The sequence below is a fragment of the Pectinophora gossypiella genome, chromosome 25, assembly GCF_024362695.1.
Source record: "Pectinophora gossypiella chromosome 25, ilPecGoss1.1, whole genome shotgun sequence".
Lineage (NCBI taxonomy): Eukaryota > Metazoa > Arthropoda > Insecta > Lepidoptera > Gelechiidae > Pectinophora > Pectinophora gossypiella.
In genome coordinates, this window is record NC_065428.1 from 3204323 (window position 1) to 3220601 (window position 16279).

Below are 16279 nucleotides of genomic sequence, written 5' to 3' on the forward strand. Positions count from 1 at the left end.
TTCAAACTATGATTCTGAGTTGATATCAAGTGGATTTTCCGTCCCAAAAGTATGGAACTGGAAATAATTCAAAATACTCTGAAATTTTCATGAATCATAGTAGTTTTCCTTACGTTACTAACACCCTGTATATGTATGCAACTGAATATGTAGATATATCATTATGTAAAGTGCAGTGATCGGATATTTGGGCGCTTATTTACCTTAATTCGGTCATTAATGAATATACCTACATATTTACAAATTTATAGATATGTACTGTTTATCCTGGGAATCAGTGGCGGGCTTTTTTTTTTGGGGATGGCAACATCGTAAACTACACGAAAATCCGATCACTGCTTATGTAGGTTTCCAGGTTTGTGCTTCTTTTTCTTATTTACTGTATTGCACCATTTGCACCTGCATCTACTTCTTCCGTCACGGTTATTTGAGCCGTCTCCGGTCAGACCCCATTACAAATAGACAGATAACAAAATTATACTAAAACCAACTAGCATATCTGAAAGCAAATTGCAAAATAAATTAGCCGAAAAAGCTTAACTACTCATTCACCGGCTGCTTATCTATCGTCGTTATGATTTTTTTTACATCTACTTTATTGAATTTAAATTACATTTCTGTTTAAAAAGAAATGTCATTATCAACTACCCTCATTCTAAACTTATTAATTTCGATTTTTAAAATTTATACTCGTCGCCAACTTATTAGCGCCGTATATCTATACTTACGTATATATTCCTCATTAAGTATTTACACAAGAAAAAGACGTGTTCGATCTTGTAATATTTGTAATTTATATTTTACATATATCGTGTACATACACTCGTTTCAATTTAGTGCTCAGTACTTCATTTACAGTTCTACAATGCAATGGTGTAATGGGATAAACAAAAATTATCACCAGGGTAATATACTAGCTAATCTTTTTAATTTGAATATCAGATTAAACTTTTTAAGTTAATATAATCATAACTTCGTAATGATAACAAAAAGACTTAAGATAATCATACAAAATCACATTCAAACAGGGCATTTTTATGCAAGGTAACGGTGATCGCACACTTGTACATTGCGACGTCAACGCGTTTTACGATCCAACGTCAACAGAAGATGCCTAACATCCAAATGTCATACTTATAGGCTACATGACAATCTAGTCAAATGAGATACTTTTTACGTCAAACGTCAAAACGATAGTTTTCTTTGGAGTTTGTATATAAATACAGTGTCCTATGACGTCATGAATAAAAGCGGTCAAACATCGTAATCATTGTTACTTAATTCATAAATAAAATTCGAACATAAGTCAAAAAATAAAATGAGATTGATTTTTGATCATCTTAGACTGGCTTATATTTCTGTTTTAGCATTTTATAACTTATCTTTGACCCAGTCAAATACCCAATTATATGTAATGAAGGGCATGATTGAATATAAAGCCACATTACACAGATAATTTTCTAATGTGCTAGTTTACCTATGATTGTAGGAAAGCCACTAAGTTTTCGCCGATATATTAGGTACGAAAACTGCCCGCTAAAAGTTTTTTTTTACCTTAGTTTTTTTTACTACTTTTCCCTTTATTATGGTTGATCGTCACTCCTTTAACAGTTTGAAGCTGATGTTATAACTTGTCTAAATATTCTGACGCCGACGTCAATAGACGTCATGTTTCATGTAGTTTTTGACGTTGACGTCATACATGTGTTCGATGCCGCAATGACAAGTGTGCGACCACCTTTAGACACGTTTAATACATAACACTAAGAAATACAATGTAGGTATAGGCACGAATAAGAAGCGCTGGATAACAGTGATTGGCATAGTCTACGCGTATAATGTGTTACGTGACCACAACATGGCGGAAGGGAATTGTTTGTTCTCTTTCACTCAAAGCGAGACAACATTACGGAAAGACACCAAGAGTAAAAGAGAAATTCGACGTTGTCTCTTCCGCTGTTGGTGAAATTATTATATTTTTTTGTAGTTTGACAACGATGTGCGTCACCCTTATACACTGACGTTAGAGTTACCATATTTAGGAAAACATCGTGAAGAACCCCATATACCCTAGAAATGCGTTTCGCAGGCATGTGACCTAACTTTTGTTGGGCTAGTTTTCCCTTGGTTGGAGGGTCAGGTAGGCGACTGCCTCTGTAAAAAACCGGACCTGCCAAATGTTCAGGGGGGTTAAAATGGCCACATCCAATGGCAAAGAAAGCAATATTGCTATTTGACATTTGTTTGCATTGCGCACTTACTTTTATATGCGTAAATGTCAAATTGCAACATTGCTTTCTTAGACGAATTGCTTCGATGTGGCCATTTTAACCCCCCAGGTCGAGTAAGCGGATCTTGTGAAAAACGGTGTCTGTGAATTCTGTGATGGTTGAATTAATATCGTGATGATTGAATTCTGCGATGGTTTTCTGTGCCATAATTTAATCGTACATACGGGTGAAATTGATAACCTCCTTCTTTTTGAAGTCGGTTAAAAATTGGCTATATATGTGTAAATCAGCACTTAAATTCGACGCCTTTACCTGTAATAACTTAAACAATGCAAAACTTAAATCAAAAAGCTCAATTTTGCACTGCCCAAGCCATTTTTTATGGAAAAATAAAATAAAAACAAATTGTCAATCTCAGACGAAGGTGAAACAAAAACCACACATGCGTACGTACTTAAAAAAAACAATCGTTGCAAATTCATACATTCAAATCTATCTACATAAATGGTGAACAACGTAACTAGACACGTATGCTTCATTGAATATAACTCCATTAGAATGAGAGCAGGACGGGCATGTCTCTTGTCTCTTTCGCACTAGACTGTGTGCTATATCACGCGGACACTTCATATAAAAATCACGATTTTAGTCACACACTCACAGATGCAACGTGTGCCGGTTTCCTCCTTGCGTGCGAGCGGGACAATCTGCGCGTGCGCCTTACTCGTTACGTTTTAAGAAGACTAAGTGCGGAACACTCCGAGAGATAATCAAGCTCATATCAGTACTCAGCGGAGTTTCCCTTCTGTATCTAGTATTATTCTTTATTCTATGACTATATTTCTGTCCTAGGGTCCCTTACAAGCGATCTATTTAAAAAGCATAATTGTAATTTGACATTTGCGCACATAAAAGTGCACAATGTCAAGAAATGTCAAATAGCAATATTGCTTTTGTAGATTAATTGCTTTGATGTTGCCTCTTTAACCCCCCTGTTGTCATTTCAATCGAGCTATATTCAATAAGGTATAGGATTGCTGTCCGAAGGAAACAAAATTAATACATAACTTAGTAATAGGTATAAAAGGAAGATTGACCTTTGTACAGTTTCGAGAACCACTGAATGGATTCGAATGCGGTTTTCACTGTTATGATCTGGGGGTTAAAAAGACCACATTGAAGCAATTCATCTAAAAAAGCAATATTGCTATTTGACATTTGTTTGCATAGCGCACTTAATTTTATATGCGCAAATGTCAAATTACAATACTGCTTTTTTAGATGAATTGGTTCGATGTGGCCATTTTACACCCCCTGTTTTTTTATAAGGATAAGATTATAGTGAAATTAAGGTCAATTTTACCTATTTTTTAGTTGTTTTGTTCTGAAAATTCTTTCACACCCTTAGGGGATGACCATCCAAATCTATATATCATTCAATACCTACCACCTATTAATCTCTTAAATGTAAAACAAATTGTTGACAGTTTCATTCGGATAGCAACCAACAAGAAATATTTTGTTGAAAAAATAAAATGAAATCGCAAAGCAAATCAAAAGAAGCTCTAGAACATTGAGCTAAAAGTCTATTCTACCTTGAAATGCATCTACTAGAGTTACTTTTTGTTGAGACACCTTCGCAACATTTTTTTCTGTTTGTAATTCACATTAAATCACTAGTCAACAATTGACACACATCACATGACGCTCAACACATACGGCAACGTTGCACAACAACGCGCAACGTTGCCAGCTGAAGCGCAACGTTGCCAGCTGAAGCGCAACGTTGCCAGCTGAAGCGCAACGTTGCCAGCTGAAGCGCAACATGTCGCGCGGCTTGTTGTTTGTTTAGCGATCATCGATAGTCGAGCATCAATTGTTGTCGAGTGGAGACGTGACGCGCAACAACATCAGTTCCTCTGGCGACATGTTGTCGACGATGGTCGTATAGTAAATGCGTAGACAGACAACGTTGTTAAACAAAAGTTCCGCGCTAACTTTCAACATTTTGAACAACATGTTGTGCAACATGTTGCGCACCAAATTTTGACAAGCGGAAACGCGGCTTTACCTATCATGTTAAGAATCAATATTTTTTTGTTATAATTGTAGCACAAAACTTTGTAAACGTCGCTTCGCTCTTCAAAAACAAGCTCCAGTATGAGTGCACTTTTACAATAGACGAGACGACTACACACTTACGTTTGCTCACACAATTCCACCTTATTTTCCGTACTGTCACTTATAAAAAACACAAAAAAGAACCAACGAACGAACATTCAGGTATCATAGTCCTCGTCAATTTGCAAATTGCCCGAATTTATATGGTCTATGTCAATCGGAGGCGGTTTCACCTCCTTCTTACTTTCAGCCTTATACGACTTGGAATTTTGCCTCTGTAGTTTCTCTTTAGGCCTCTCTTTTACTCCTACTATATTCGCTACAGCCGTATCTAGAACTTTGATTTCGGGGTTGGTTAAATTTTTTGTAAAGTCTATGTTTAATATTGGCGTTACCGGCGTTCGCGGCGGTGTCATAGCCACGTTATTATTCTGTTTTAAGTCTACAAAGTAGAGTGGTTTAATTTCAGGCTTTGGTGCTTCTATCCTGTGGATGGGTTCCACTGGCGTCATGTTGGCGTAACTAGAGGTCGACGGTTGCGGAGGGTTGTTGTACGTAGGGTTGATGGTGATGACACTTCTATGTTGTACTTGGTCTGTGAGGGTTTCTTGGTAAAAGTTTGCGCGGACTGTTTTCTCTTCCTTCTTGGTAGTTAAGTCTATGGCAGCGTCAGTAGATACGATGGTGGAGGTAACTGTTTGTCTTGGTTCGTCGGCGGAGTGCGCGCGTTTCAAACTGTCTTTAGGGTCCCTTACTGGGAGGACTTTAAGGTCGCAACTGCTTGAGCTATTGGAGTCTTCGCGCACTACCCTGCGCGGGGGCACTGATGTGTCTGAGAATCTGAAATTGGAACAGTTGGTGAGATAACAGTTATATAAGTTGTTATCACTATGTAAGTGTAACTAACTGGTAATTTACACAATACAAAAACTTTTTTATTGGTTTATTTTTTTCTTTGTTTTTCTTAATTGATTTCGAGTGTAATAAATAAAGTACTTATATTTGTATTTTTTGTTGATAATTTGTAGCAAATATAACAAGTGTATAATTCGCGGCACATAAGTAAAACAAAAATGGCGGTCGCTCATACCGCACTTCGATGGAGATTAAGACCCAATAATTTGTCATTGAAATTCCATTTCATATCATTTCAGAATCATGGTCTGAATCATCACCCTTAATATTCGTTACGGTGTCACAATCACTAACAGCCATACGTACTTGTATGGCTACCTGTACGTACTTATATGGAGTGTAAGTGACATCGTAACTAATACTGAGGGATGCTTCAGTTCATTATGCTGAGGTAATATCAAGTGGAATTTTTCCATCGCAAAATTATAGAATTGATAATAATAATAAAAAAAAAAACAAAAAAGAACATGATTTTTTGAAAAAAGAAGCAAAACAAATCCATTTGATATCAACATAGAATGATAAGCGAAATCATTCTTCTCAAACCTCTCAGTATTCGTTACCATGTCACTAATACCCTGTATACCTAAATAGTGAATCGATAACAAACATGCGTCCAAAGGAAAAGGTTTTTATTGTAAAAATCGTGGTTTCTATTTAATACGTTATCGATTTACCAATTACCCAGCAGAACGACCTCAATCTAAGATTAATTGGCAACTACATTTTATTATTGTTAGTTTCGTTTCGGATTTGGATATCTAAATAGGTTTAATAAGTAAGTGGGTACTTAAAAGGAGAAATGGACTGTATGATGGAACAGGCATTTTTTTTTACAAATGAGATTCTTTTTACGAAGCGTCCAAACGAATTTATAAAGAGAAAATTCAATCTAAAAACTTGTTTTTTTTTAATTCTACTTAATCACCAGTAAATCAGCATTTCATCCTACTTACTCCGGTGGGAAATAGGCGTGAGTTTATTTATGCATGTATAATGATATTGTAAATCAAATCAATAATCATTTATTGGACAACTAATGCCCAGATACAAACTGATAAAATGAGAACAATAGGCGGTTTTATTGCTAACCAGCAATTTCTGCCAGGTGAAAGAACTCGACGTATTAGAGCGCGGGATACCCTAAAAAACTTCAACAGTGCAACAGTGTCGAAATATCGGGAGTCTCATATCCCTATTTCAAACGCGGTAAGAACCCGTTATTATGTGTTTTAATTACCCTAAAAAAGAAAAACAATGGATAGTGTTACCTCGAGGAATTTGGTGAACTTTCAGCACTCATCTGCATCTCCTTCTCCTCAGCAGCAGATACGTCAGGGATGTTCTTCACCTGAAAATACAAACATACAGGGTGTCAGTGACATCGTAACGAAAACTTTCAGCAAAGATTCAGACTATGATTCTGAGTTGATATCAAGTGGAATTTTACATCGCAAAAGTATCGAATTGAAAATATTTAAAAAAAAACAACAAAAATCATGAATTGGGCGACGGAAAATTTAACTCGATATTAACTCAGAATCATGAGGCGAATCATGTCGATTGTCGTAAGCGTTGACAACTTCGCTAACGGTTTTTTTTTTTTTTTTTTTTGACGTGACTTATTGTAGATTTGCCGCAGATGGCATTAACTACTTGGCCGGACAAATGGGGAGCGCTGAAGGCTCTCACCCGATCGCTAACGGTGACAGTGACAAAAATGTATGAGATTGACATAAGGTGACATGTCAATCCCATACATTTCTATTACTGTTAGCGAAGATGCCAACGTTTATGACAATGAACAGTGACAGTGACAAAATGTATGAGATTGACATAAGGTGACATGTCAATCCCATACATTTCTGTTAACTTGGCTGAGGCCCAGGGAATATTGACAGTCGAATTGTGACATGAAACAACTCACCAGATCCCGCAGGAAGTCGAACTTGGACTCGGCCAAGATGCACTGCTTAACATGTGACGGGCTGAGCGTCTTGGCGTTCCTCGCCATTGTCACCTGCATCGCCTTGCTAAGCAGAGACTCGACAAACAACTCCAGGGTGCGAGGTGTTGGAGTAGATAGAGTTAAGGAGTATTTGTGTTAAGCATAATAGTTATCACAATAATAGTATTTCTTATTCTATTACTCGGGTACATACATAATTATTCAAAAATACAATGTAATGGCAGAATCATATATCAAAATAACTGTTGCTTGATCATCATCATCAGCCGTACGACGCCCACTGCTGGGCATAGGCCTCCCCCAAGGATCTCCACGACATCCAGTTGCTTGATATTTGGATCAAATTAAGTATGTGTGTGTGTGTGGTTCTGTCTTATGATTGTGTATGGTTGTGTGTTGTTAAATTTTGTAATATCTGTGACGTGTAAAGATGTGTTGTGTGTGCCTGGAGGTAATAACAAGGGTTGTCATTTAAACCCAAACACAAAGATAAAAGGTGAAAGATGAAATTAGAAGGTTAAACGACGACAGTTTTTTTTTAAAACGTAGCCTGGAACGTCTCTCATTGGGGTAATCAGAGGTACATCCATCGCAAGATGAAGTACTCACGCCTCATCGAACTTTCTGTTAGACCAAGGTGTCGCCGAATATCGAGCTCTGTTAGTGAAAACTGCACTTAAGAAACAGAAAATTGATTTTCAAAAGTTTGGTGTTCTCTGACGATAGCGTACTCAAAAAGCGTATTGTGAAAAAATAAAATTTTCATTTTTTTAATTTAATCTTTAAATAAATAAAGGAGATCATCGGATTTCGGCCCAGAAGTCAAAGTGCCGGCCAAAAAATAATTTTGCTATATTCCGTTAGATCTTATCCGTCTGAGTATTTATTACTATGGCACCAAAGCTGTAGGGTCAATATCTTCGGTTTTATTCGAATTAAAAGAACTGTATTTTTCATACATTGTTGGTGAAAATGTAAAGTGCCGGCCAATTAACAAAAATGGTATATATCCTTAGAACTTATCCGTCTGAGCATTTATTACTATGGCACCAAAGCTGTAGTGTCAATATTTTCGGTTTTATTCGAATTAAAAAAAAACTTGTATTTTTCATACATTTTGGTGAAAATGTGAAGTGCCGGACAAGAAACAATATTGGTATATCCGGTTAAAACTTATCCATTTGACCATTTATTATTATGGCACCAAACGTCTATAACCATTATTTTGGCTTTTATTGGACTTTACGTTTTAGTTTCTATGTGAAAAGTGCCGGTCAGCAAAAACACATGTCAAACTATCGAGAAGATACCTGTAAACATTGTTCACTATGACAGTAAACGTGTATGACCATTAGTTTGGCTGTTTTTGGATTTTTAAAACCTCGATTTTTGATTTATTTTGTTATAAAATAAAATATGACAGGCGCGTTATTTAAAGGATCGTCAGAATGTTTATTACTATGACATTAAACGTCTATGACCACTATTTTGAACTCAATTAGATTTCTCCAAAATCTGGAGTTTTCATAGATACCTACACTTTGGCGAAAAAAGTTTTATCTGGCGATAATGCAGGTGAAGGCGTAATATCGTGGTCGTCATTGGACACATTTTATAAATCAAAAATAGGTTTTCATTTGACCACTATCTCACCTGATGGTGATACACGCTTTAGAAGCTTATTTTTTTTTAAGAAATGTGAGGTACTGTGCTATATCGGCCGAGTAGCACCAGGACATTGTGATCGGCATACATGCAAAGTATAACTGCCCGACTCCTGTCTTCCCTAACAGCTTCTTCAGACGTCATGCCAAAATACGAGTTTCGTCACTAGATGGCAAGCTTATCTTTGGAGGGTGGTAACCATGTACGATCAAGATGAATCAATACCATAATTCAACCTAAACTTAGGCCGTAACGTTGAGTCGAATGCAAAAACTACAGCCAACGTCGTATCTAAAATCAGATAGTATTAATATAGAAGTTCACCTAATAACATACAAAACAATAACACAAAGTATTTATCTGACTAATAACTAGTCATTGAGAAAGCTCTGCTTGTTGTCATTGTTAAAATGTATATAAAAAAAGATTTTTTAAAAAGTCCAATAAACGCCAAAGTCTACATTTGGTAATATAGTAAAAAAATACGTTTCAAGTAATTTACCAAAAGATTTGACTTATTTTGTTTCGCTGGCTGACATTTTCCCATTTGAACCAAAACGGAAAGAGAGACGAATAAAAGTCATAATAATGGTCTAAAATGTTTCGCGCCAGATTATTAAATGTTCTAAAGGTCCTTTGTCATCCGCCGTACCGCATTTTTTGCCCAAAGCACTTTATTTTTAAACAAAATAAATAAGATTTTTAAAATAAACTAAAAGCCAAACTAATGATTGTACACGTTTGGTGCTATAGAGAAAATGTTAATAGGCACCTACTCGATACTCTCTGCATGGTATTTTTGCTGGTCGGCACTTTTCACATTTGAACTAAAACGTAAATTCCAATAAAAGTCAAAATAATGGTTATAGATGTTTGGTGTCATATTTAAAAATATTAAGAAGCAACTATTAGACAGATTCGACGTATTTTTTTCGATTGCCGGCATTTTAACATATTAACCAAAACGGAAAGTCCAATAAAAGTCAAAATAATGGTCACAGAAGTTTGGCGCCATACTAATAAATGTTCTAACGGTCCTTTGTAATACGCCTGTATCCCTTTTTTTCCCAACGGACATAATATTTTTTTTTTTACAAAATGTATGAAAAATCGTGATTTTTAAAATCCAATTAAAGCCAAACTAATGGTTATACACGTTTGGTGTCATAGTAAAAAATGTTCAGAGCAATCTACTCGAAAGGTTCGACACATTTTTTTTCTCTGGCCGGCACTTTCAAATTTGGGCCGGCGAAAGTATGGAGAGCCGATGATCTCCTTTGTTTCTTTAATGTCTTTAAACATTATTTTAGTTTAAGCTAAATAGGTGATAATAACTAATATACATTACATTAAGTAAAATTCGGTAGACACGTTTTCTTGCTTAATAAAATATTCAATGGAATCTCTAAAACTGAGTTTTTTTTTCTATATTATAATTAAAAACGTTCAGCGTAAAATTGACATTCGTCACAGATGAACAGTAATTATTATTTTATGTATTAATAAATGGCGATATACAATGGATTTAAATCACAGATCATAAGATTTAAATGTACTATCGAATAACATACATACATAAACTCACGCCCGTAATCCCTAATGGGGTGGGCAGAGCCACAAGTAATCCAACTAAGACAACTTGCAGCCACTGTTGATACGAACTATTGAATAAGAATAAAAATTTAAAATATAAATGCGAAAGCTCACTCACTGATTGACTCACTCATCACGATATCTCAGAAACTACAAGTGCTAGGGGTTGCTTTTAGAACGTAGGTACTAATTAAGACTGGATTTTACGAAATTTGACCCCCCTAAGGGGGTAAAAAGGGGTGGCAAAGTTTGTATGAAACTACTATAATAAAAAAATGATACTTATTGTAGATTTGCCGCAAATGGAATTAACTACCTATAAACAGCATTACCAATAAATAAATAAACTGCTTGGTCGGACAAACTAGAACGCATACGCCAATAGCCTTTTAGCCCATGTAAGTATGGAAGCAATTTATTTAAAAATAAAATAGGTATAGAGTATTTTAAAAATGGAAAACAATATTTCGATGTTTTTAAAGAACGTCTTGGGCCCTGTGCCGAGGTTTTTCTTGCAGCTCCTTTTCCCCGGCTATACATGTTGTGAGAAGCTGCAGTAGTTTTAGGCGGATGAGACGTTAGTTATGTAAAAAATAACGGTTCAAAGTGTAACTATGTTACCTACTGAATAAAGATATATTTGAATTTGACGATAATTTGTGCAAATAGCTGTTCTAACAACGCTACTCCGTCGTAGACCCCTTTAGATAGATTGAATGTCGCTATAAATAGAACGAAGCGAAGTATCCAGATGATTCACGTTACCCGACAGATAATACGACACTGTGACGTGTCTGACAATGGAGCGAGAAAGATGCGAACTATTAATGAAATGAAATAAAAAAATATTGTAGTAAATGTGGTTATACATTCTGTTGAAATCCAGCACGAATTTAATTATCACGTGCTCAGCGGTGAAGGGAAACATAGTGAGGAAACCCACATACCCGAGAAATGCATTTCAGAGGTATGTGACCTAACCTGTATTGGCCTGGTTTTCACTTCGCGGGTTGGAAGGTCAGACAGGCAGTAGCTTCTGTATAAAACCGGACCTGTCAAATCTTCAGGTTAGGTTAGCGGACCCTGTCAAAACGGGATAACGCTTACAGATCTAAAAAGCAATATTTGCAACTTGAGATGTGCGCATATACCAACATACTTGAACTCACGCCCGTAATCCCTAAAGGGATGGGTAGAGCCATAAGTAATCAAAGACAACTTGAAGCCACTGCTGATACGAAGTTTTTAAAAAAAAATCTATGGCCCTGTTCCGAGGTTTTTCTTGCAGCTTCTTTTTCCCGGTTGTGAGAAGCTGCAGTAGTGCCAGGCAGATGGGACCTTCGTTATGTAAAAAACGACGATTCAAAGTGTAACTATGTTACCTACTGAATAGAGATATATTTGAATTTTGAGTCCGAGATGGACATGATGAACCTAATTTTCTCTTTTTGGTTTTAGTAGGTACTTATATATAAAAATATTATGCCACTTAAAACGTTAGTGGGTGAATATAAAAATTTCAAGTTTGGTGGCGAACTTTCATATTACTACCCCAATTGGTAGTCAGAGATATATATGTATATAAAACGATGCGATTGGATGTTTGTTGAGTGAATGTGCAAAAGCATTTGAGAATTTGATGCCTGTCAGTAGCATAAGTTAAATAATTTTTATTTTATTGTGATGTATTCGTTATTATTAATTGAATTGTTTTGTTATTATTTTGTGTATCCTTCCTTTATTGTTGTTCAATTTAACATTGTAATATTGTAAATTAGTTTTAGGCCCATAAGAATCTTGTTTGTAACGCAATGGTTTCTACTGTAATGTTGCAAATGTCTATTAAATAAATAAATAAATAAATATAGGATCTGTATAGTCGTGAGCTTACATGTATTGTATAAATATATGCGTATTAAATAAACGAGGCCAAAATCTGTGGCTTATCTTTCGCAGTGGCGTGGATTGTTCATCTCGCGGAGATAAGGGGTTCGTCACCGGATGTTATCGATGAAAAACATTGCATTTTTACGATGAATTGTAATATAATATTGTATTAATTTAATCTGTACAATTTATTGTTGGTCTAACGAGAGCGCGGTGAGGTGTGGATACTTAGTTCATCTTGCGATGTATGTACCTCTGACTACCTCAATGAGAAACTTGCCAGGCTACGTTCTCCGAAAAAAAGGCGCTGTACTTTCTCATTAGTCGGGTACATAATTATCCAATTAGAAGGTTAAACGAAGGCGACGTTCCCCAAAAACACGATAGATGGCGTTGTTCACTTTTAGCGTGATAATTAACTATTTTCTCATTACTGGGGTACATTCTCATTACTGGTTATTAAAAAAATGTAATGTAATGGCAGAAGCATATATAAAACTAATTGTTGCTTGATATTTGGATCAGATATGTATAGAGTTCTGTTGCTACCTATATTGCTTCTCTTATTTTATCAGAATAATAATGGGTGGAAGTTGTAATTGTACCTTGGTGTAATAAAAAGGGTCATCATTTATACCCAAAAACAAAGATAAAAGATGCATATGTCTGTTTAAACGAAGAAAAATCTTAACAACGCCATCTATCCGGTTTTTGGGGAACGCCGATTGGAAAATCCCTCATTAAAATTATGTGTGACCAAAAATAAATAAAAAAAATATCCTTCCTTATTTAATTAGGTCATAAAAGCTGTACATATTATGAGTATTTGTAACACAAGCCAAGGGACTTATCTGCTAAAGGTTATGCTTTTCTTAGAAATTATTATTAAGTAACTACAATGGTTGTATGACTCAGTTTTAAGATATTTATAAACTATGTTCCACTGTACTTCTACGACGGACTGGGAGAAAAAACCGGCCAAGTGCGATTCGGACTCGCGCACGAAGGATTCCGTACCATTGATTAGTTAAACAACAGTAGGTATTGATTTCGAGCAAAATAGGCCAAAAGAAATTAATTGTTGTATGGGAGCTACTATTTAATATTTATTTTCTTTTTAGTATTTGTTGTTATAGCGGTAATAGAAATACTTTTCATTCATTCATCATCAGCCGTACGACGCCCACTGCTGGGCATATGCCTCCCCCAAGGATCTCCACGACGATCGGTCCTGCGCTGCCCGCATCCAGCGGCTTTCCGCGACCTTCACCAGATCGTCGGTCCATCTTGTAGCGGGCCTACCCTATAGAAATACTTAATTTGTGAAAATTTCAACTGTCTAGCTTTCATCCATTCTCGTGAACCATGGGATTTTTTTTGAATTAGTAACATGGAGAATGCTACACCGACAGGAGCGTGCCTCGTAACTAAGTGTATGACATTTCACCATGTTTATTGGTTAAGTCATACACTTTGTGTGTGTGTATTTCTATATAAATTCCGTTGAAATGTATTGTTTTGACATTTCGTAAAAAGTGTCTCATTTGACTAAGTTGTCCTCTTGCCTATTGTTACAATACATGACATAGCATAATGCCTGTATCCCTGTGGGGTATGCAGAGATGTATTGGTGTACATTTGTATTGAATTGGTATACAGTTGTGTACGGTCACACACTACTCGCCAGCTAAATGTTAAAATATACCTTGCTGTAACTGTAAATAGTTCAAATAAAAAGAAAATCTAAAGCAATTGTATTATTGGCACCATGCCAATAGGATTAACAGGGCAGACAGACACCTAAACTACTCTAATACAATATATCATCATCATTAATTTAAGATCCACACTCTAGTCTGTGTAGAATTCTGCATTCAATTAAAAGAGGAAGGGGAAGACCAAGGAGAACTTACATGGACAAATTAAAAAGAAGGCAAATGTCTTATAAAGAAGCCAAAGTATGGAGAGGATCAGGGGGTTTAAAATGGCCACATCGAAGCAATTCATCTAAGAAAGCAATATTGCAATTGGACATTTGCATATATAAAAGTAAGTGCGCAATGCAAACAAATGTCATAAAGCAATATTGCTTTCTTAGATGTGGCCATTTTAACCCCCCTGTACTTCGGAGGGCACATTCAAATTTGTACTGACTATTAGCCATAAAAGCAACTCTACCAACCTGCAGTTGAGCAGTGTGGTGGAGTATGCTCCAAACCTCCTCCAGTTGATTGAAGGGAAGCCTGTGCCCATTGGTGTGATGTATATAAGCTGTTTACGTTATGTTTTCAAAGAATTGGCCTTTGATAGACAAGAACGGAGCATAAGTCTAATATAAGAAAGTGGACTAATTACATCCTACCACAAGGATGGAGAAAATCAACACACAACAGACAGGACTGGCACAATAAGCAGGACGCCTATCTCTTAGGACAGCCCGACATATATTAAGAAAATGACTAATTTTTAACATAAATAGCCTATATACGTCCCACTGCTGGGCACAGGCCTCCTCTCAATAAATCGGAGAGGGTATGGAGCATACTCCACCACGCTGCTCCACTGCGGGTTGGTGGAGAACTAATTTTTACTCTTTATTATTATTCTATAATGAGAGTGGAGGAAGCGAAGGTAGTGTGACAAGTTTGTAGTAGGTGGATTTCCATAGTATCTGCCTACCCAACGGGAAATAAATGTGATGTTATTTATTTGTAGGTAAGAAAATTAAAATATGTAAGATGGTAGTGCCGGTGAACAAAGGCTATTTTTATTAATATGATATACAGAAAGGGAGAAGAGACTTCCCTCTTCTTTCTAGCCCTGGATATTGCCCTAACAAGTCTGTATACTTATATAGGTTAGTGCACCAACAGTAACATTTTTTGTATGTGTATTAAATATTATGCAATAGAGTTTGAATAGAAAACAACATACCTAATGTAGGTTTCTAAGAAAAGCCATGACCTATACCCCATCTGTTTGTCATTACCAGTCTTTTGTACAACATACTCACAATTCTCATACACTTAAAAGATCAGAATCTCAATGCAAATATATGGCATTCTTAAATATTTATCAGCAACCAAATAATATCCAATATTTCTCACAGCTTATTTTGTTCCTTACATATTTTTTTAATACAAGTGCTTTCTCACCATACAGCCACAGACGACTCAAATACAGTAATCCCATCTGGTATAATAACATCTGAATTAGCTCATCATATTGTATGATTTGATTACACATCACTGTTATTAAGACATCTCATTAAAAAGGATATAGATTATGACTGGTACGGCCTGGGCGACTTTCCCCACTTCCTCGTCAGTTTGCATTATCTTCTTGATTCGCCCCTACAAACAAACAATGTCATAATCACCAATCTATGAAAATTAAACATAAAAACAACACCATTTTTTATATCTTTCAAGACGTCTACGAGAAAAAATCTACTTACAGCCGGAAACCGTGCATTGTATTTTCTCTTTTTCGACGGCATAATGGTAATCCGTTCACTTTAACACCAATTAAAGGCAAAATTAAGCTCACTTCGCCATAAAACTGTGATACTTCTCGCGCATTTTTGAGGTTATAAAAGGGGGACGTTCGCAGCCTCTTCATTTATATACGAATCTGACAGTTTCTCTACCATTTTTTGAATGGCAATTATTCCTCCTAAGATAATTTTAAAATATGTTTTTATGTATTTTTATAAATAAAATAATATTTCAACGTTAAAAAAGCTATAATTTATATAAAATCAACAAAATAAGGTATCGAGTCTGTAGAATCCGTTTAAAAACCATCAAATCAACTTTATAATTAGTTCATAAATGTTTTTTTTTTTTTTTGTAAAGAAGAACTTATATATCTATCTTTCCTGAAGAAGAAGAAGTTA

General features: G+C 35.8%; 1 protein-coding gene across 1 annotated transcript; it reads right to left on the bottom strand.

Annotated features, from left to right (window-relative positions):
* Positions 1-770: 770 nt before the first annotated feature.
* On the bottom strand, positions 771-16012 carry LOC126378149 (uncharacterized). The gene is made up of 5 exons (XM_050026338.1): positions 15839-16012; positions 15664-15734; positions 7195-7339; positions 6539-6618; positions 771-5192 (listed from the first exon to the last, which is right to left on the bottom strand). Exons 1-5 carry the CDS (start codon positions 15878-15880, stop codon positions 4511-4513), a joined length of 1020 nt encoding a protein of 339 aa, XP_049882295.1. The 5' UTR covers positions 15881-16012; the 3' UTR covers positions 771-4510.
* Between the last annotated feature and the right edge of the window lie 267 nt (positions 16013-16279).

Excerpts from the sequence above, each read along its gene's own strand:
- LOC126378149 (XM_050026338.1), bottom strand. The coding sequence starts at position 15,880 with ATGCCGTCGAAAAAGAGAAAATACAATGCACGGTTTCCGGCT. Across the intron at positions 15,735-15,838 it reads ACAATGCACGGTTTCCGGCT|GGGCGAATCAAGAAGATAAT; the intron begins GTAAGTAGATTT and ends GTTTGTTTGTAG. Across the intron at positions 6,619-7,194 it reads TCGACTTCCTGCGGGATCTG|GTGAAGAACATCCCTGACGT; the intron begins GTGAGTTGTTTC and ends TTGTATTTTCAG.